Consider the following 22,984-nt stretch of genomic DNA (forward strand, 5'->3'; position numbering starts at 1 on the left):
TGTATACGTCCATGAGGTGTCATGGTGCCAAACATGAGGTTTCTAACTTGAACAGAAAAAAAGTTGTTTACTTTTTTAGCTTTCAATGCAACCCTATGGGGGGGGAAAACGGAGCTCCGATCCGGATCCAGAGCTCCGAGCGGAGTGGAGCGGAAGTGGGCGGAGCGTGGGCAGGGCGAAGCGGGCCACTCCGAAAATGGCGGATCTGTAAATGAAGCGGAGCGGGGGGTCCGTGCACACCCCTACTGTTTTTGGCCCTTGCTAACTAACTAACTAACTGACTAACTAACAGAGAGATAACATTTCTGACAAACATGAGTTTTTCGGTGATACCACAGAGAATATGCCATTTTGAGCTGGATCCCCTGTAATTAGCAAGAGGACTGTAATTAAGTCTGCTGTTGTAAAATCCCCTTTAGAGTTCCTGCATCTAATAACAAAATTAATAAAGTGTATGCATGATGGTATAAATATACCCCCATATATTCCAGAAACAGGGTTAGGGACTCCATCAGACTGATTTCTGCTAAATGTTCAAGTCTATCAGCAAACAGAACAATCAGTAAGCATGGAGATTCTGAACTGTTGTAACCATGGAGGTTTGCAATAGATGCAAAAAGGGGCATCTACGTTCAGAGGGCAGATTTGCACAGATGATGGTGATATTAGTATTCTTGCTGCTGCTGCCTCACATAGCATGCCAGGCTCAGGTTTTGAAATGTGGGATGTGGAATTCCTATCTAACTATTCCCAAATATTATCAGTCAGGAGATTTCATCTATGGTGGCATTGTTTTTCAGGCCTCCTATGTTCGTCCACATAACTTCAGCAACTATCCATCTGGTCCACCGTTAAAGAAAATGTTAGTATAATTATTCACTCCCTCCAATAATGTAACTCTGTCGAAATCCTATTTAGTAATAGACAAAATTATATGGGGAGGCATGAGATGAATTTGTAGCAATTGTACTTTCAGTTGTTTTCCCCCAGAGCGTGTTTCATGAGGAAGAGAAACAATGGTGAACTTTATAGCTCTGATGGATGTGAAAGAGACATAAGGATCTGGTGATGTTTCTGTATGAACACAAGGATACAAATAGTAATTTCAGCCCCCAAAGTGTGGCTTATTACATTGGCCAACAGAACTGGCAACATTAATAAAACAAAAGAAACAAGTCCTCCCCCCTTAAAATGTATTTAGCAATATTGTCTGATTTCCTTTTATAACAATTGTTTATTGCCTGTCTTTATATTACCACTTACTTCCTATTTCTCACCCACAAACCTTTTTTCCATACCCATTATGTTAAGTATTGATGGGTAAATTCTCCCTTCCTAGGTTTGAGGTGAAATTTGTTATCACAAACCAAGCTATTTCTTCATCATAGCCCCTGCAATTCATAAAACTGCTTTTCCCTGTAGTGAGCTATGTCATTCACTTTTACACACCCTATTCCAAATCTTTATCTTATTGAAGCATAGAGCAATTTTCACATGCTATAAAATATAGGGAGGGTTGGTAGCTTAGTGGTATAGTACATGATTTACATGCCAGAGCCACTGTGGTTTAGTGGCTAAGGTGTTGGTCTGGGAGTCGGGAGATCGGGGTTCTAGTCCCCACTCAGCCATGGAAACCCACTGGGTGACTTTGGGCCAGTCAGACTCTCAGCCCAACCTACCTCACAGGGTTGTTGTTGTGAGGATAACATGGAAAGGAAGAGGATTATGTATGCAGCCTTAGGTTCCTTGGAGGAAAAAAGGTGTGATATAAATGTAATAAATAATAATAATAATAATACAGACTGTCCTAGGTTCATTCCCCTGCATCTCCATTTACGGCTAGGAAAGACGCTTGCTTGAAACTCCACAGAGCCATCGCTGTGAATCAGAGTCAAGAATACTGGACTAGATGGATCAATCGTCTGATTCAGTATAAGGCTGCTCCCTATGCTCTTATGTAGATTGATAGAGGTCTGTGTACTCTGCTGTAGGTATTGTTCTTAGTCATGTGTAAACTATATTAGATTAAGGATTGCCTAATAAAACAAGATATAAATACTACTACTACTATGTTTATGACAAAAAAAAAGTCTTTTTATAGTATAGTGACTGAGAACTACCAGCACATCCTGGCTTTGGCATTTGCAGTAAAGGAGATCAACAAAAATCCCCAGATATTACCTAATACTACGCTGGGATTCAAAATTTATGACAGTTTTCTGAGACCAAGGTGGATCTATCATGCTATAATGCAATTTATTTCTCCAAACAAAAAACTTGTCCCCAACTACAAGTGTGAGAACCATGACAATCTACTGGCAGTCATCGCAGAATTGGTCGCTGATGTCTCACAAGAGATACCAATTGTTTTGGGCATCTACAAGTTTCCTCAGGTACAATGCATGATGTATTTTTGTGAGGGTGGGGGAAGAGAAAATGAACAATTTGGATATCTTTTTCATTCTAGACCTGACTTTGCAATACGTAGGCAGAGATGAGATTGTTTTACATTAACAAGCAAAAAATATGCATGAATTGTATCAAGGGAAGTAATCATTGTGACTCTTTCCAACCTGGGGGAAAAATATGGCTAGTACAAAACTTTATATTCATGAACATCAATCTATGGAGGGACATTGGGTTGGATCCAGACTTGGATCCAGAGGCATTGAAATCAATGTGTCTTAAAATATTCATGGCTAACTTTGATCCCATTAATTTCACCGAGTCTAAACAGAGGGCCTTGCTAGACCTACCTGATAATCCGGTGGGGAGTAGGGGCGACTCCACGCTACAGCTAGCGTGGGCCGTCACCTTTTTCTACACGTAACACGTGACGGGGTAAGGGAAAGCCCCATCATGTCCTCCATTTTTTTTTACTTAAAGGGCCATGTGTGCAGGAGCGCATCAACAGAAAAGTAAGTGGTTTTTTTTTAAAAAAATAAAGGGTTCCCCGCTCCCCCTGCCCCTGATTTCCCCCCACAATGTCTGATGCCCCCCTGCCCGCTCACCCGCCCATCCTCCCCCTGCTCGCCATGTCCGCCCCCGCTCACTAGCCCATCCCCGATCTCCTTGCCCTGGCCCTGTTCTTCTTCCCCCCGTCCGCCATGTCTGATGCCCCCCCGCCCGCTCACCAGCTCACTTGCCATGCCCACCAGATCACCTGCTTGCCATGTCCGATGCCCCCTCTGTGCCCCCCCTGTCCATGATCTCCCCACCCTGGCTCCGCTCTTCCCCCATCTCTCCTGCCGGGTCCGCTCTTTCCCCGGCCCCCATCTCCCCCCCATGATTTCACCCCCCGGCCCGATGGGCACGGCTTCTCCCAGCTACTTGCGAGTAAGTGAGCAGCCAGGAAAAGCCACAGAAGTAGCTAGACTTTCCGCAGCCCTGGGCTTAGCCCGGGGCTGCGGAAAAGCCAGGCCATAAGCAGATCTGGTTATCCTGGGTCAAGGGAGAACTTAGCCCGGCCTGACCCTGGGATCCCCTGTGAGTCATCTGGATGCACATCAGGGAGCCCGGGCCTCACACTGGGCTAAGTCCTTGTCTAGCAACGGCCTAAGTATGACTAAATAGGAATCTAACTGAGGGCCTTGCTAGACCTGCCGGGATAAGCCGGCAGGGAGGCGGGGCGATGGCGTGCAAACTTTAACGCGCGCCGCCCAGCCCCCTAGACGCACAACGCGCAGGGACGACGGAAGCCCTGCAGCGCCGGCCATTTTTTAAAAAGTTTAAAGGGGCCACGTGCGCCCGAAGACTGCGGAGAAGGTAAGGGTTTTTTATTAGTTAACCCCCCCATCCGCTCCTGATCCTTTCCTGATCTTTCTCTCCCTCCATGTCCCGTGTGTCGTCTCCCCTCCTTTTCCCTCCGTGTGTGTGTGTGTGTCCTGTGTCATCTCCCCTCCTTTTCCCTCCGTGTGTGTGTGTGTGTGTGTCCTGTGTCATCTCCCCTCCTTTTCCCTCCGTGTGTGTGTGTGTGTCCTGTGTCATCTCCCCTCCTTTTCCCTCCGTGTGTGTGTGTGTGTGTCCTGTGTCATCTCCCCTCCTTTTCCCTCCGTGTGTGTGTGTGTGTGTCCTGTGTCATCTCCCCTCCTTTTCCCTCCGTGTGTGTGTGTGTGTCCTGTGTCATCTCCCCTCCTTTTCCCTCCGTGTGTGTGTGTGTGTCCTGTGTCATCTCCCCTCCTTTTCCCTCCCGGGATCTCCCCGGCCGATGGGCACAGCGCTCAGCGCTGTGGCCAGTCCGCGGCTTTTTGTGGCTACTCGTGAGTAAGCGATTAGCCGCAAAAAGCCACGGAAGTCCCTAGACCTTCCCCAGCTCCGGCCTCAGGCCGGAGCTGGGGAAAAGGCGCGCCATAAGCGAATTCGCTTATGGCGCGTTGGAGAAGGCCTCAGCGCGGCCTGTCTCCAGATTCCCCTGTGCGTCATCTGGACGCACAGCAGGGAAGCCGGGACAGAAGGCGCGCTAAGGCCTCGTCTAGGAAGGCCCTCAATATCTCTAGAGTACTTCAGAGCACATTAGCTTCTCCATTACCTTTATTTCTTTTATAAGGGGCTTCCAAATGGAGGTGCTCTAATGCTTAAAATCAAAAGGAATTGTGCAGGTTTTCCATATATTCTTCCTTTACATGGTTTGGGTTTTGGAAGAAAAAAAGTTGGAAGAAGCAGTGGTAAAATACAGGCATATGGGCCACAGCTAGACCTAAGGTTTATCCTGGGATCATCCAGGGTTCGCCCCTGCTTGAGCACTGGATCCCCTGTGTGTCACCTAGATGAACAGGTTTGACCCCTGGACGATCCAGGGATAAACCGTAGGTCTAGCTATGGCCATGATAACTGCTATTGTCTGCCCCCGCCCATCTGAAGAAATCCATAAATGGGTCAGTGTAAGTGTGCAATAAAGGCCTTGTCTGGGAAACTCCATACTCTTGTCTGTTAACACTGAGGCCTCATCTATACCAAGCAGGATTTTGCACTATGAAAGCAGTATGAAAGCAGTATATAAAAGGCAGGAGCCACACCAAGCAGGATATAGCAGTATAGAAGTGGTATATGGTAGGTGTCAATGGGCCCCAACAGTTGTCAGTGTGCTTCAATAATGCTATAAAGCAAGCAGTAGTGTCATTCCTGTCTTTTCTATACCACTTCTATACCACTTTTAATAGTGCAATATCCTCCTTGGTGTAGATGAGGCCTGAGTATGACTTTACAGGGGGATTGTGTAAATCATGTCTTCACATCTGGAACCCACACCATATATACATAATTGCTGAGGACGCATGTGGGTCTTTGGAATGGTATAATTCCACTCAAGGTCTGTGTAATTCCTCCCTGGGTGAAATGGTTTGGTTGTATTTGAAAGAAACACATTATTCACCTGGCAAATATTATTTAACAATAACTACAGAGCAAATAAAATAATCATACAGGAAAAAATCTGATTGGTGTAGAATCATTTTTGTGAATCATTTTTGTGAACCGCCCAGAGAGCTCCGGCTATTGGGAGGTATAGAAATGTAATAAATAAATAAATAAATAAATAAATAAATAAATAAATAGAATTACATGATTTTTTCAGCAAAGTTCAGTCTCAAGAATATTATGGACAATTTTGTTGGGGAAGTTCTTACAGTTAGTCAATGAGGATGATAAACAGGATTTCAGAAATACTCTTTTGTACAAATACACTTTCTTTGTTACACAGAGAGATAACACTTATGTCATATTGAACATTTGTTCTGTCTGTTTCTCCCCCTACCCCTTTAGCTTATGTGTGGCTCTGCTACAGTTGAAACGGAGAGCAACAATCTCCATTCCTCCTACCAGATGATTCCAAGTGGATTTCATCTTTACAGGGGGATTCTGCAGTTACTTCACCATTTCAACTGGAGATGGATTGTATTAATTGCTGCAAATGGGGAGAATTTAGCGTGGTTCATGACTATAATGTTTCCCAAATTCTCCAACAGAGGCATCTGTTTTGCTGTCATAGAGTCATTCACAAGTTTATATTTATGTTATGATGCTTACACAGAAATTACAAAATGTGCAATGGAATTTTATTATAAGGTCACAAACAGCAAAGCCAATGTGTTGGTCTCATATGGGGACACACATTCTATGATTTTTTTGATATATTTGGTAAGTATAGATGCAATAAACAAGTCAAAAGGCAAAGTTTGGATTCTAACAGTTGGGATGGAGTTAAAAAATGTTGTACGCAAAAGTCGCTGGGATATACGAGGATTCCATGGTGCTTTATCACTTGCACTTCACTCCAATGAACTTCCAGGATTCAGACAATTTATTCAAAATAGAAACCCTTCCAATGTTAAAGGAGATGGCTTTATCAAGGACTTCTGGGCTCTGGCATTTCACTGTAAATTTCAGGATTCTGTTCTGGGCAGCATGAGTGGGAATATCTGCACTGGAGAGGAGAAGCTGGAGACCCTTCCCCAGCATGTCTTTCCAAGGAGTGTAACAGGCCACAGCTACATCATCTACAATGCAGTCTATGCTGTGGCTCATGCTTTGCATGCCATGTATTCATCCATACCCAAAAGGAGGGCAATGTTGAAAGGAGAGAGAAGGAAGCAGCAACAGCCCTGGCAGGTAATGGAGGCCTTAGCTAGACCTAAGGCAAATGGAGGGTTCGTCCCTGCCTGCTCCCGGGATCCCCTGTGTCATTCGGATGCACAGGGATGATCCCGGGATGATCCTGGGCTATAGGCCTGGTCTAGCCATGGCCATAGTCAACCTTTTCATCTGATGGTCTGATGGAACATGAGTATTTTTCTAATGGGGATATGTATTGGCTGCAGCCAAATCCAAATCCAATACTGAATTAGTCTGCTTCAGAAAGATTCATGGCATTTCCAAATTGAATCAGGGTATAATAGCATATGCAAAGGCTACTTGAAAACCAACTGGCAAACAAACATACAACCCTGGACATATTCATCTGGAGCTTAACAAATTTGATCCTCCCTGTTGGGCCACCTATATCTGCAAATTTCTCTAATCCTGTCCTGATTTTTTAAAAACTATAAATCTAAATAAAACTTTGCAAGTATTTGTCTGATATTTGTCAAGTTGTATTTTAATTAATTGTATTCTCTGGAACCCAAACCTGCTCTCATAGGCTTTGTCCTCCTCTCCATTTAATCCTGACAACAAAGTGTGAGAGTCAGAGACTGGTCCAAAGTCATCTAGTGAGCTTCACAGCTGAGTGGGGACTAGAACCCAGGTCTGTCAAATCCAAGTCTAGCACTATGCTGAGAGTATCATCAGAGAAGCATTTTATTGCATGCTTGTTACTGACTACTCAAGGTTTTTTACAGGTCCTTTTGGTGATGCCATCCACCTCCCGCACATCTCTTACTCCTTCTGGTATTTTTCCAGGACAAAATAAGACCCAGTAAATCTGATTTTGGGGGGCGAAAGTGAAACTTGCCACCATTCTTGCTGTGTGCAGGAAAAGCAGCACAATAAAAACATCCACTGAATGGGCCAGGTGGTCACTGTTGCTTCCTCTTTCTTCAGCATGTGAAAAAAGAGGTAGCTGTTCTTCTGTATTGTGGGACGCAGTACAAGGCCAAAAACATGGCAAGGAAACATGATCCCCCTCCCATCTGATGATGCTCTGACTTTCAAATTTACCTCCACATTTCATCCAGTTTTGTCAATGGGAACATGAAGCTTTGAATGTATTGACCAAGATTCAGATTTGGGCTCCAAGCACAACTGAACTGCCTCCAAATCAGTCCAAGGCAAATCTGGTTATTTTTCTGAATCACTGAATTGTTGTCTTGTGCTCAGTACACACCCTTATCCTGAACTATTGTTGATAATGATAGGAGGAGATAGGTCCTGTGGGAGACACTGATAAACATGTACTACTATATAGATGGCACCTATCTCTGACATTGCAATAATGTATGGAACAGTTCGGGGAGAGGGTCACATCTGGGGATAAAAGAATAGGCTTGGGCCTTAGCTAGACCTAAGGATTATCCCAGGCAAATGGAGGGGTCGTCCCTGCCTGTTCCCGGGATCCCCTGTGTGTCATTTGGATGCACAGGGATGATCCCAGGACAATCCCAGGATATAGGCCTGGTCTAGCCATGGCCTCAGTCACAGAACACCTGATTTGCATGCAGGAAGAACAAGATTCAATGTGCATATCCAGGTAGGACAAGAAAATAAAGCATGAAACCCTGGAGAACTGTTGCCACTCTTTGTCAACAATAAATAGACTATTGATCTGATTCAGTATAAGGCAATTTCCCATGTTTCTGTTTCAAAACAAAGGGATACTAATCTGCAAATAGGTGCCAAAGAGAGTTTATTAATAAATTGCTTCTGACATTCCTTCATATCAGAAAGGTTAACTGTAAATAGCAATATAGCATAGAATAAATAATGGAAGACTTGGGGTCTTGCTAGACCTACCACATAATCCATCTCGGAGTCGGGGCAACGGTGTGCTACAGCTAGCACGCGCCGTTGCCCTTTTCCAGACGTAACACGTGACGGGGCAAGGGGAAGCCCCATTGTGTCCGCCATTTTTTTTAGCCTTAAAGGGCCATGTGCGCAGGAGCACACCGCCGGACAAGGTAAGTTTTTTAAAAAATAAATGTAGGGTTCCCGCTCCCCCTGGCCCTGATTCCCCTCCCACAATGCCTGATTCCCCCTCTGGCTGCTCACTCGCCCATCCTCCCCCCTCCCCGATGCCCTGTCCCTTGTCCTTCTTCCCCTCTCCCCGATGCCCTGTCCCCCATCCTTCTTCCCCCCCTCCCCAATGCCCTGTCCCCCGTCCTTCTTCCCCCGTCCGCCATGTCCGTGCCCTGTCCCCTGTACTTCTTCCCCTGTCTACCATGTCCGTGCCCTGTCCCCCGCCCTTCTTTCCCCATACGCATGTCCGTGCTCTGTCCCCTGTCCTTCTTCCCCCATCCGCCATGTCCATGCCCTGTTCCCTGTCCTTCTTCCCCCATCTGCCATGTCTGTGCCCTGTCCCCTGTCCTTCTTCCCCCATCCGCCATGTCCGTGCCCTGTCCCGTCCTTCTTCCCCCGTCCGCCATGTCCGTGCCCTGTCCCCCATCCTTCTTTCCCCCCCTCCTGCCTGGTCCGGACTTTCCCCCGGCCCCTATCTCCCCCCATGATTCCCCCCCCAGCCCGATGGGCACAGCACTCCTGTGAGTGCTGTGCCCAATCCATGGCTTCTCCCAGCTACTCGTGAGTAAGTGAGCAGCCAGGAAAAGCCATGGACCCTGCCAGACTTTCTGCAGCCCCGGCCTCAGGCTGGGGCTGCGGAAAAGCCAGGCCATAATTAATCCACTTATCCCGGCTTAAGAAGGCATTAGCCCGGCCTGACTCCGGAATCCCCTGTCCATCTGAATGCACAGGAGGGAGACCGGGCCTCACACCGTGCTACCGCCTTGTCTAGCAACAGCCTTGGATAACTCTCGTACAAAAACATCAGAGTACAAAATGGATGAAAGAAAAAAAAACTAACATGCAACATATAACTATATTAATAGTGATATTTTTAAAAAGGCAGATGAAATCCACTGTAAATCAAGCAGAAATAGGTTGGATCCACAAATTCTTGAGGACAAACCCTCCTTTTCCTCCTCCTTCTCCTCCACAAAACAGTTTCCTCCACATGCACAGATAGACACCCCCCTCCCTAAAACCTCTCTTCAAGTATGGCAATGAGGAGCAACCTTTCCGCTGGCATTTGGCATTTGTTAACAGGGATGGTGACAAACATACACGCACACACACACACACTGGATTTGCAATTTAAAATGAACTGACCTAAATCACAATATATATATATATATATATATATATATATATATATATACATACATACATACATACACACACACACACACACACACACACACACACAAAGGTGTCAGTTGGGAAAACCCCTGCCCAAACTGTGCATATTAGGGGGAATTGAGTACAAAATTATTCATTCATTCTTAAAATGACACATTCTCAAGCTGATAGAGAAACTGGAGGGAACAAACTTATGCTTGAAAAAAAGATATGAGTAAACATTGAAGAAAGTGAAACAGATGGATTTGTCTGTCTCTTTATTATTGTGTCAATAACGTTTCCTGTTTCATGTTGTGATATCCCTCAGTGCAAGTTTTTTGTCCAATGGATTAAGAAAGTCTTGTTTTCTGATTGTCCGTTCACAATAGCCATGTAAAACTATTGTGGTGGATGTATTACACAACAAGCCTAATGTTGGACTTGGCTCTAAAATATCTTTGTGAGCATAATATCCTCCAAGGGCGCTGTTTCTACTTCTGTGGGGAAGATCCAGGTCTTTGTTCTCTGTGGCATCATTTTTGTTAAAGACATATGTTTTCCTTTAGCTCCACCACTTTCTGAAGATGGTGTCCTTTAACAACAGCGCTGGGGAAAATGTTTTCTTTGACCAGAATGGTGAGTTAGTTCCACGATTTGACATCATAAATTGGATCACTTTTCCCAACCAATCTTTCATTAGAGTAAAAGTTGGAAGCATGGATCCCCGGGCACCTGGAGATGAAGCATTTACCATTAATAAGGATGCCATTATATGGCACAGCTGGTTTAACCAGGTAGGACTTGAAGGCAGGTATTTTGGGAATGGTCCTAATTTTGAATGATTGTCAGTCATCCTAAACCTTACTTTAAAGTAGGGATGTGCTCCGCTCCGATTAGGAGCGTAGAAGCAGTAGCAGATTGGCCTGCTCCGCCTTACCCAGAGGCGGAGTAGGAGCGGACCGCGGACCCCCTAGAAGCAAGGCGAAGAGAAGCGACCATTTTTCGGAGCTCCGAGTTCAGTCGGAGCGCTCCGGTCGCCATCTTGAAAACATTTCGCCATAGGATTGCATTGCGGCAAATAATCGCGCATAACTACGTTGTTTTTGAAGCTATCGTTCTGGAAATTCTTGTGCACAGAGAGTCGTGGATGGGGGTCATTTTGAGACCACTCTCACCTCTCTGCGTGCTGTGGTTCACGTGCAATATTTTTTAAAAAATCGGGTCAACCGCGCGGCTCAAACTGCGTTTCGGCTTTTCGCCCATAGGATTGCATTGAGGGAAAGAATCGGGGATAACTGGGGGGGGGTTTAAGCTATCGTTCTGAAAATTCTTGTGCACAGAGAGTCGTGGATGGGGGTCATTTTGAGACCACTCTCAACTTTCTGCGTGCTGTGGTTCACGTGCAATATTTTTTAAAAAATCGGGTCAACCGCGGGGCTCAAACTGCGTTTCGGCTTTTCGCCCATAGGATTGCATTGAGGGAAAGAATCGGGGATAACTGGGGGGGGTTTTAAGCTATCGTTCTGAAAATTCTTGTGCACAGAGAGTCGTGGATGGGGGTCATTTTGAGACCACTCTCAACTTTCTGCGTGCTGTGGTTCACGTGCAATATTTTTTTAAAAATCGGGGTTTGGGTTTTTTTTATTTATTTTTTTATTTTTTTGGAAGCGATGACAGGCACATTCAACTCCCAATCCTGATGAGAATTGATCTCCTCAGAAAGCATCCTCCTCCAATCCCAGCGTTGGAGGGGGGACTAAGGCAGACCCACCCTGAGAACTTTCTGTTTTGTGTCTCTTTGTGGGTTGGCGTTCGTGGAGGGAACACTTAGTTAGTTAGTGCTCCTGCTTTGGACTTTGGAGATAGATTAGGATAGGTTTAGTTTGGCGCGTGTGTGTGTTTGTTTGCTTCTTTCTGACTTGTAGCTTAGTTTGCCCTGTGTTTTCCCCTTACTTTGATTTAATATAAACTTTATTTTTGAATTTTGGAGTGTGTGGTTGGGTTGGTTGCCCCCCCCTTCCCTGTATTAAAGCCTGACTGTTCTGCTTTTGTGAAAGCTTTCTTTTGAAAGCATACACACACTTTTTGTCCCATTTCCCTACATTTATATTCTTAAACATATTTTATTATATTCTTTCACATAGTCCATTAGTATATATTCTCATACATATTATATTAGTATTCATATTTTGTTCTTCTTATAGTAGTGGTTGGTTCTTTTCCCCCCTCCCCTCTCTTAAATCCTGATTGTGTTTCCTTCTATCTTCTATATACCAAATATACCAAAAAAAATTGGATTCTCTTTTTCTTCTCTGTGTAACTTCGACGGAGTGGGCTGCTTTTGTCAAGTTCAACAGGCAGCCACAGATTGAGCATTTTGGGGAAAGCATACGCACACCATTTCCCTATTCTTAAACATATTATTATTATATTCTTTGACATAGTCTTAGTAGTCTATTAGTATACATTCTCATACATATTAGTAGTAGTATTCATATTTTGTTCTTCTTATAGTAGTGGTTGTCCCATTTCTTGTCCCATTTCCCTACATTTATTAGTAATATTCTAAAACATATTATTATATTCTTGTAGATATTCTTAGTAGTATATATATATATATATATATATATATATATATTAGTATATTCTCATACATATTAGTAGTAGTATATTTTATTGTTCTTGTCCCATTTCCCTACATTTAAACATATTATATTCTTCTTATACATATTCTTAGTAGTACCTTATACATAGTATTAGTAGTATTAATATTTTGTTAGTCATCATGAAAAGAGGAAGCAGGCGTGCTGAAAGCAGCAAGGCTCAGTCTGCCAGCAGTAAGCAGGCTTCCTCTCCTCCTGTGAAACTCAAACGGGCAACTCCTTGGCTGACTGCTCCAAAACAGAAGCAGGACAAGCAGCAGGCAGAGCCACTCTCTTCTGCAACTTGTGCCCGGCGTTCTCTTTTTGAGGGTGGGAATGGGAAAAGTGCCCGTTTGCAAGAGGCACGTGGCAGCAGTGCCATTAGAGGAGGAGGAGTATCCCCAACTCCTTCATTCTCCTTTCAGCCCACGAGCCCGCTGATGGACCTAGACGAGGTCCTCAGCACAGTGGAGGGGGGGAGGAGGAGGAGGCGGTGGGCCTCCAGGATGTGGGGGCTGAGGAGGAGCAGCAGCAGGCCGAGGCTCTCTCCCCAGTCTCATCCCACACCCCTGTTTCTGTGGCAACACCAGAGAGCTCAGGCGGGCAATTGGTGGTGTCACCACGGAAACGAAAGACAAGCATCGTGTGAGACCACTTTGAGTTGGGAGCGGATCCCCGCTTTGCTGTCTGTCGCCACTGCAAACTCAGCCTAAGCAGGGGTTCATCGACAGGGCATTATGGAACCAGCAGCATGAAGATGCATCTTCATAGGCAGCACCAGGCGATCTTGCTGGGGAAAGAGGCGGGCAAGGCGACTGGTTCCAGGGGAAAGCCGAAGGCTGCTGCTGGCACTGCCACTCTAAGCTCTCCATCTCCCATCCCCACAAGGGTTAGGCAGGCAACCCTGCAGGACATGGGGTGGGGGAAGTATTGACCCACAAGATGGCGTTTTCCAATGCCCACCCAGGGTGCTACTGTGTTGGGGCATCTGCCGGGACTGACTCCTCCCCAATACTAGATCTATGACATGTCACTCTGCCTGCCCCTCTGCTAGCCTGTCCTCCTCGGTGACCGACTCGCTGGGATGGTTTGCGTTTGCAATGCGTGACTAACTGCAATGCTGGCTTAGAAACCAGCCATCACTTCCTTGTGCCCCCAGAAATGCCCGCAGCCTGCCTGCCTGCCTGCCTGCCTGCCCGCCTCCCCCGGGGTGCTGCTGTGGTGGGGCATCTGCCAGGACTGACTCCTCGCCTACTCTGCCTGCCTCTCTGCCCGCCTGGTGCCTGGTTTGCTCCCAATCGTCCTCCTCTGTGCCCCTCAAGGCGTAACTGCTGGCTTAGAAAGAAACAACCAGCCATCTTTGCCTCACTTTGCGCCCACTTATGGGTTGGTTTGCTATGCGTTAGTGCTCAAGCCATCCTTGCGGCACTACAATGCATGCTGCCTGCCTGCTTTCCCTCCCTTCTCCCCTTCCCGCCTTGCAGCGATGGTGTATGTGTCTTGCTTTGACTAAGGGGAGAAGTCCTTCCTGCGCTCACTTAGACTTTATCAAATTCAATAATCCCTTTTTCAAATGTGCCAGAAGATTTAGGGTTATCTCGTGGCATGTTGGGATTGCCTTGGAACTGGCCCCATTGAGCTGTCTGCAATTGCAACTTTAAATCCCTGACATACTGGAGTGTTCAAATTTCAAAAGTTCCCCTAACATCAGGGGATGATGGGATTGCCTTGAAACTTGGTGTCCATGGGGACACATGGGTAAGCTGTCATGGGACCAAAGGATAGGTTTCTAACGTGCAAATTGACATAGTTGTAGAATGGGACTTGATTTGGGGTGAGTTAAAAAGTTTAAGCCGCGCCAAAAATCAGGGGATGATGGGATTTGCTTGCAACTTGGCGTGCATGTGGACACATGGATAAGCTCTCATGGTGCCGAGTTTGAGGTTTCTAACATGCAAATTGACGGAGCTATCCCAAGGGGTGTGAATGGGGTGCCCGATTTTCATAAATTCCCCAAAAGTCAGGGGATGATGGGATTGCCTTGCAACTTGGCGTCCATGTGGACACGTGGATAAGCTATCATGGTGCCGACTTTGGGGTTTCAAACATGCAAATTGACGTAGTTGTAGAATGGGACAATTTGGGGTGAGTTAAGCCATGCCAAAAATCAGGGGATGATGGGATTTGCTTGCAACTTGGCGTGCATGTGGACACATGGATAAGCTCTCATGGTGCCAAGTTTGAGGTTTCTAACATGCAAATTGACGGAGCTATCCCAAGGGGTGTGAATGGGGTGCCCGATTTTCATAAATTCCCCAAAAATCAGGGGATGATGGGATTGCCTTGAAACTTGGCGTGCATGTGGACACGTGGATAAGCTATCATGGTGCTGAGTTTGAGGTTTCTAACGTGCAAATTGACGGAGCTATCTAAAGGGGTGTGAATTAGGGTTATGGGAGGTGCGTTAGAGGGTAGAGCCGCGCCAAAAATCAGGGGATGATGGGATTTGCTTGCAACTTGGCGTGCATGTGGACACATGGATAAGCTGCCCTGGTGCCGAGTTTGAGGTTTCTAACATGCAAATTGACGGAGCTATCCCAAGGGGTGTGAATGGGGTGCCCGATTTTCAAAAATTCGCCAAAAATCAGGGGATGATGGGATTGCCTTGAAACTTGGCGTGTGTGTGTATACGCCCATGAGGTGTCATGGTGCCAAACGTGAGGTTTCTAACTTCAACGGAAAAAAAGTTGTTTACTTTTTTAGCTTTCAATGCAACCCTATGGGGGGGCAAAAACGGAGCTCCGGATCCGGATCCGGAGCTCCGAGCGGAGCGGAGCGGAAGTGGGCGGAGCGGGGGCGGGGCGGAGCGACCCGCTCCGAAAAATGGCGGATCTGCAAGTGAAGCGGAGCGGGGGGTCCGTGCACACCCCTACTTTAAAGACATTAATCTTCTACAAAATGCACAGAGAGGTTCAGCTATGAGGCGGTATAGAAATGTAATAAATCGTCATCATCATCTGTGGCTTGTTTTACTCTAAAATAAGTAAAGGGGACCTGACCTGTTGCAGTACCATAATATAGGAGGTAGGGGGCTTTAAAACTGTGTCCCTAATTTGAACAACACCCCCCGCCCCACACACACACCTGCCATTTGGATTGCCAAAAAGTAATCCATTATAACAAATGCTGTAGCTCATCTTTGGCAATACAAATTGCAGACATCCCTCTCTCCAAATCCAAAGCTGTTAGCAGGATGCTCATGGTAGAGAAGGCCCTGCAACATCCATAGTACTGACAACCATAACATTAGTTTGAGCCAAGGCAGGAATCTTTGGCCTTAACAAAGGAGATTACTCAGCTACTTTGGATCACGTATGCAAGGCTAGTTCTGGCACTGCCAAACCAATTAAAATTGTAGCTATGAAAAAAGCCCCAATCCAAGCAAGCAGTAAAATTAGTCACATATGCAAGAAACCCTTAAATGAATCGCCTTCCTGATTAGAACGAAAGATTTCCTGGTATAAGACTAGGAAGTTGTCCAGTTTGCAAAGGTTTCACAATTTTGCATTGCAGTGGCTCAGTTATTCCTGATTGGGCATTCATTCTCCCCAAACCACACTCTTTTCTCTTATTGATGATCCAGATGGCTCTGGTAGGGTGATCAGCCTTATTGTCTTTAGCGATGAACAGCTATAAATCTTTCTGCAACTTTTGTGTTTTTCTCATGATAGCAACTCCCAGCATTCCCCAGCCAGCCACATAGGACTTTGTTCTTCTAAGCATGCATAGGACTGCACCCTAAGTTAATTTATCTAATTTCCTGTCTGTCCTCTCTCCATCCAATGAGAGTTTCTCCCATGTTATGTACATGCTTTTGCATGAACACTCCACCAGGTCATTTTTCGCAATAGTTAGCTGTACATTTTAAATTCTTGCATCAGTTTAATAAATCCCCCATTGTTTGAAGGTGTGTGTGTGTGTGTGTGTGTGTGTGTGTGTGTGTGTGTGTATGCATGTTATTAGGTTCTAGCTTTCCAAAGATGCACTATTGCCAATTTTTTTTTTTTTAAGATTTCTGTATAAATGTGTATTTTGACCAAACGTGCATGTTTGTTCACATATCCAGAGGAGCACATTCAAGAACTGGAGGAACACTGCATGCCCATCCCCCCCCAAAAAAAAAGTTGTAAGAGTGTCTACTAAGTACTTCAGCCCATTCATGCTGCTGCTCACTGGTCTGTAGAAATTAGTAACTAGTGGCTTAGTGATAAATTTTGAACTGCAGGATCTTGACACGACAGCTGCCATAGAGGGGACAGAGGGTGATGAGAGTGATGGGAAAGAGCAGAGCTAGTTTATTATTCTTAAATTTAACATGGCTGAAGAGGGGTGGGGAAGAGAGAGAGTAATCAAATGGGGGGAAATCACAGTTATTATTATTATTATTATTATTATTTATTTATTTATATAGCACCATCAATGTGCATGGTGCTGTATCATTGCTTCTCCGTCCCTGTTCCTGTCCCACAAGACTTCCCCTTTCTTCCCAGAGAAGAAAGAGGAAATAAACAAAGACCACATGGCCCATTCAGGGGGGCATTTTCATTGCACTGCATTTCCTGCACACAAAATGAAATGGTGGCACATTCCATTTCCCCAAAAAAGTTATATTAAAGGGTCCATTTTGTGACGGGGAAAAAAGGCAAGAATGGGTGGGAGGCACAAGGGGATATGGATGTCATCGTCTAAAGAAAGCATGAAAAACCGTGAGTGGGCAGCAATGTGTGCAATAAAATGCTTGTCTGATGAACCCGAGAGAGAGAGAGAGAGAGAGAGAGAGAGAGAGAGAGAGAGAGAGAGGTTAACACTGGGTGACCTAGGGCCACTCACTGTCTGGGCCTAGCCTTCTTAAGATAAAGATCAGATATTAGGCAACACCTGTTTTCCAGCCCACCCACAATCTTCAAATGCTGACTAATATCATTACAGCAGATAATGTCATTGCTTCTGTTGTGAAAAACAAATTATGCTGCACATAGTTTTGCTCCAATACTTGCATCAGCTCATTTGTATCATTGTCTTCTAATCTTTAATGATTTGAACACCATTCTTCTGAAGATGAACATTCTCCTCTTTCATTAATGGACAGGTACAACCGTTTTCTGTTTGTAATGCCAACTGTCAGCCTGGTTATAGGATGAAAAGAAAGGAAGGGCAGCCCTTCTGCTGCTATGACTGCATCCCTTGTCCAAGAGGGAGAATGTCTGACCATAAAGGTGAGTGTATGAGTGTTAAAGTGTACAGAGATGTCAAAGAGATTGGTTATGATCCAGGGGTAAATGCAACCAAGTGCAATCCCCATACTGAGGTAATGTACCCAATAACCTCTATGTGGGGATTGAGGTAATGCACCCACATTCTCCTGTGTTACCTTTCTTCCATATTTGAAATAAGATATGTGATTAAGTATGTCTGTGTGTGTCTGTATATGAGAGGGGTGGGCTGTGAAATAACAAAACATTATTACCGTATTTCTTCGATTCTAAGATGCACTTTTCCCCTAAATTAACAGCTCTAAAAATGGACTGCGTCTTAGAATCGATGGCGTCTTAGGCCACAGCTAGACTTAAGGTTTATCCTGGGATCATCCAGGGTTCGCCCCTGCCTGAGCACTGGATCCCATGTGTTGAACCTAGGTGAACAGGTTTGACCCCTGGATGATCCAGGGATAAACCTTAGGTCTAGCTACGGCCTTAGAATCGAAGCAATACGGTAAGAGGAAAAGAGGAAGCTCCTGCAGCAGCCTCGAGCCATGCGAGCGAGGAGCTGGTTGGGTAAGCGCCTGGTTTTTTGTTAGGCAAATTTATTCGTAAGTCCCATCGATTTCCATGGGACTTACTTGCGTGTCGTCGTCCCCTGGTGCAGAGACAAGTAAAGAGCGGGACTGGAGAGTTAAGTTTACTATTTGTTCCAACGCCCCCCCTTCTTCCCGCGCAAACGGCAGTTTCTTCTCTCACAGAGGGAAAAAAGAAAAGGACACAACCATTAGAAGAAAGCGCGGAGGGGGGGAGGAGGTTGGCTGGGCGGTGAGGGAAGTATTTCTTTGATTCTAAGATGCCCTTTCCCCCTCAAATTAACATCTCTAAAAATGGGGTGCGCCTTAGAATCGATGGCGTCTTAGAATCGAAGAAATACGGTATTATTATTATTATTATTATTATTATTATTATTATTATTATTTCTCACTCATGGCAGTTTTTCTAGATGGATATGCTGGGCTTTGCCATGTCATGCTGTATTTTAGAGATGCAGGAATTCCCTGACAAATGAGCAAGTTTTAAGTATGACTGCTTTCTGGATACTGGTGTGGATGTATTTTGGTAGGCCCAGTTTCTGAAGGTTTTCTGTATAGTTTTTTGATGTGATGCCAGTGACCGATATGACTAATGGAATAATTGTGATCTTTTCCTGTTGGCACAGTTCTTTGATTTCCATGGCCAGTGGTGTATATTTTTTATCTCTATTATTATTATTATTATTATTATTATTATTATTATTATTATTATTATTATTATTTAATATAGTGTGTGTGTGTGTCAGTTTCATCCAGAAAGTCACAAGATAAGATATATTATAGGAATCAGAATCCTGCATTTGTAGGAGACAGAACTGAAGGTCAGAGGAAGAAGAAAAAAAGAGTTTGCAGGAAATTCAACAGAAGGTCAGAAGAAGAATTTAGGAAATAGAAATTTAGGTTGCAAAAGGGAAGAAGAAACTATTTCCCCTGTATGGTTGGTTTTAGGGAGGGGGAATAAATATTTTGAAGATGTAAAATCCTAAGGCAGAAGCGCAGAAAAGGCAGTCAGGGAGGGGGAAGGAGAAAGGAGGAAGAAAGAAGGAGTCAGAGCTCATGAACTAGAGGGCTGGTTGAAAGAGTGCTGGACCTATGGCAGAAAGATATTGCTTGCATAAGAGACCTGGATGTGTTTATCCCTGGTTGTTTTCTTACTGTGTTGCTCATGTGGTTGTGGTTGTTTTGTTTGTTTGTTTTCTAATGTATGTTGTGTCTTTGGATCCCTCTTTTTCCTATTGAACAATTTTGTTTAATACAATTCTAAAGTTGCTCTTTGAAACTTGGTTGTTACTTTTCAACACTGGCCTTAGCTAGACCTAAGGTTTATCTCAGGATTGTCCCGGGGTCATCCCTGTTCATGTAAATACAGGATATCTCGGGAGCAGGCAGGGATGACCCCAGGATGAACCTTAGGTCTAGCTAAGGCCACTGCTGCCAGCAGAAAAGGAGGTCAAGGGTAAAAGAACTAAGGGGCATACTATTTGCCTTCCACTAATAGAACAGGACTTGGCTGATCTATGACCCAGGTTTTAATACACGAACTCAGCCAAACATTGAAAAATGGATGGCTTTGCTCCAGGACTGGATTAATCTCCTTCTTCCAGAATGGAGTCATGTTTCTTACCCAAGTGTGGATCTAAGCTCTTTCACTGGAGTTCTTACAGTTAGAGATGTTTGCAAAATTCTTCTCTTCTGAATTTCTCTTAGATTTTTTGATTTACAAATTAACTGACTTTGTTTCCAAAGTAGAAAAAAAATCAAGAGTTTTCCTTTGTTCTGTCTTTTATTTCCATGTTGTTGTATTTGTTGTTGTTGTTGTACACAGATCTTTGTGCACATAATTTCCCAAAATGTTCAGTTCATTTAGATTAGAGTCAGCAACACTTTTGAGCCCATGGACATAATTGGTAATTTGAGAAACTGTCCTGGGAACCACCACAAAATGGCTGTCATGGGAAGCATGGCTATTCATAACAGACAAGTAACTTGCCCAAACAATTGAGTGCAAGGTAAAGACAGGATCTGAGCCCCAGCTCCCTTTGTCTGGGAGAGCACTGGTGCCTGGGGAACCACATTGTATAACCCTGATTTAGTTCATCTCTGTGTTTTTCATGTCTACATTACCAGTGTTTATGCACATGTGCATGTTGGTACTGCCATCTTTAACAATGTTAGAACAGAATGCATTATCTTAGCAAGAGCAAGAGTTAAAGCATGTTTATCATATTTGTTATAGTGTGAAAAGGGGATTTAAATAACCCCCTAAGCTGCTCAGTTGATCAGGCTGGAGCAACTTGGATCTTATGAGGAGGAGTCAGGAAATGCAATCTGTTTGTGAAGCAAGCAAAGGGATTTATTCAGGGGAATTGCTTGTTTACTGCATGATCGACAGCACCTTCCACAGCCTTACTGTGACTCCCAAGGTTGCTCTCAGAGCCATAAACGCTTTGTCATTTGTTGTTTTGTGAACATCTGGCTGAACTCCTTTCAGACCCATCTCCATCTTGCTGCATCTGAGGATTCAGGGCACCTGGTGTGCATCCAATTTCTTCCCTCCTGCAGCTGTTCCTGGCACCCTAGGCCACTCACATTCTTTTTGCACTTTCCTCTGACTATAGCCAGGGCAATTCACATAGAGTTGCTGTATGCCTGTGTTTACATCAGGGAGAGGAGGAGTGTGGGCAGAAGTTCCCCTCGCAAGGTCATAAAGCTGGCAACTTTATTGATAGAATGGAGGAAGAGGAATAAGGATGGGTGACAAGTTGAGAGGGAGATAGGGAGAGAAAGTAACCTTTATTGATAGTAAAGAGGGATGTTAGAGAAAAAGAATTTTCAGAGCCTAAACAGCACAAAGGGAAACACATTTTTCCAAATTAGGGGGTATTCTAATGAATGGTTTTTTTTGCTAACTAATTGTAAGACGCTATGAGAGCCTATTTTGGCTGAGGAGCAGGGTATAAATACGATAATAAATAAATAAATAAATAAATAAATAAATTCCCAATTAGGGGGCATTCCCAATTAGGGGGTATTTCCAAAAAGGGGGCATTCCCATTTAATGGACATTTCAAATTAGGGGTCATTCCCAATTAGGGGGAATTTCCAATTAGGGGGCATTCACAGATAGGGGGCATTCACAAAACCAACCAAAAGTTTACTTGTGACAGGAGTGCCTTTTCACTGTAACATAAATATCAAAGACACATATAGCATGGCTCTGTGGTAGTAAATGCACTCTTTTTTTCCAGATATGGCTGAGTGTTCCACATGCCCAGATGATCAATATGCAAACAAGGATCAGAATTTATGCCTTCCCAAGATTGTAAGCTTCTTATCTTATGAAGAACCTTTGGGCATCAGTTTAGCCATGTGTTCTCTTTCATTTTCTTTGATCACAACTCTGGTGATAAGAACATTTATGAAACACCATAACACTCCCATCGTCAAAGCCAACAACCAAGATCTGACCTACACTCTTCTCATCTCCCTCCTACTCTGCTTCCTTTGTGCATTTCTATTCATTGGCCGACCTGAGAAGGTGACGTGCCTCCTCCGCCAAATTGCCTTCGGTATCGTCTTCACCATGGCTGTTTCTTCTGTGTTGGCCAAAACTATCACTGTGGTTCTGGCTTTCATGGCCACACAGCCAGGAGCCAGGATCAAGAAGTGGGTGGAGCAAAGCATGGCCAACTACATTGTTCTTCTTTGCTCCATTTTTCAAGCAGGCATCTGTGTTGTGTGGCTGGCAACCTCTCCCCCATTCCCAGATTCTGACATGCATTCAGTGGCTGAAGAAATTGTACTGCAGTGTAATGAGTCATCATCCATAATGTTTTACTGTGTACTGAGCTACATGGGCTTGCTGGCCATTGCCAGCTTCACTGTGGCTTTCTTTGCCCGGAGGTTGCCAGACAGTTTTAATGAAGCCAAGTGCATCACTTTCAGCATGTTGGTGTTTTGCAGTGTTTGGTTGTCTTTTGTCCCAACCTACTTGAGCACAAAGGGGAAATACATGGTAGCTGTGGAAATCTTCTCTATCTTATCCTCCAGCGCTGGGTTGCTGGGTTGCATCTTTTCTCCCAAATGTTACATTATTTTATTGAGGCCAGAACTGAACAAGAAGGAGCATGTCATAAGGAGAAAGCACTGAAAACATCTCCTTCTCATTAGCTGCCTTCTATACTGCATTGAATTATTATTATTATTATTATTATTATTATTATTATTATTATTAATTAATTAATTAATTTATTTATATAGCACCATCAATGTACATGGTGCTGTACAGAGTAAAACAGTAAATAGCAAGACCCTGCCACATAGGCTTACAATCTAATAAAATCATAGTAAAACAATAAGGCGGGGAAGAGAATGCCAACAGGTACAGGGTAGGGTAAGCAGGCACAGGGTAGGGTAAAACTAACAGTAGAAAGTAACAGTAGAAGTCTGCACAACATCAAGTTTTAAAAGCTTTAGGAAAAAGAAAAGTTTTTAGTTGAGCTTTAAAAGCTGCGGTTGAACTTGTAGTTCTCAAATGTTCTGGAAGAGCGTTCCAGGCGTAAGGGGCAGCAGACGAAAATGGACGAAGCCAAGCAAGGGAAGTAGAGGCCCTTGGGCAGGCGAGAAACATGGCATCAGAGGAGCGAAGAGCACGAGCGGGGCAATA

The 22,984-nt window shown here is 44.5% G+C and overlaps 1 protein-coding gene across 1 annotated transcript; it reads left to right on the forward strand.

Moving 5' to 3' along the window:
* Positions 1-593: 593 nt before the first annotated feature.
* LOC134406736 (vomeronasal type-2 receptor 26-like) lies at positions 594-22,468 on the forward strand. Its single transcript, XM_063138266.1, has 6 exons — positions 594-862; positions 2,102-2,393; positions 5,761-6,606; positions 10,389-10,616; positions 17,614-17,740; positions 21,567-22,468. Exons 1-6 carry the CDS (start codon positions 594-596, stop codon positions 22,466-22,468), a joined length of 2,664 nt encoding a protein of 887 aa, XP_062994336.1.
* The last annotated feature ends 516 nt before the right edge of the window (positions 22,469-22,984 follow it).

The sequence above is a fragment of the Elgaria multicarinata genome, chromosome 11 (assembly GCF_023053635.1).
Source record: "Elgaria multicarinata webbii isolate HBS135686 ecotype San Diego chromosome 11, rElgMul1.1.pri, whole genome shotgun sequence".
NCBI classification, from domain to species: domain Eukaryota; kingdom Metazoa; phylum Chordata; class Lepidosauria; order Squamata; family Anguidae; genus Elgaria; species Elgaria multicarinata.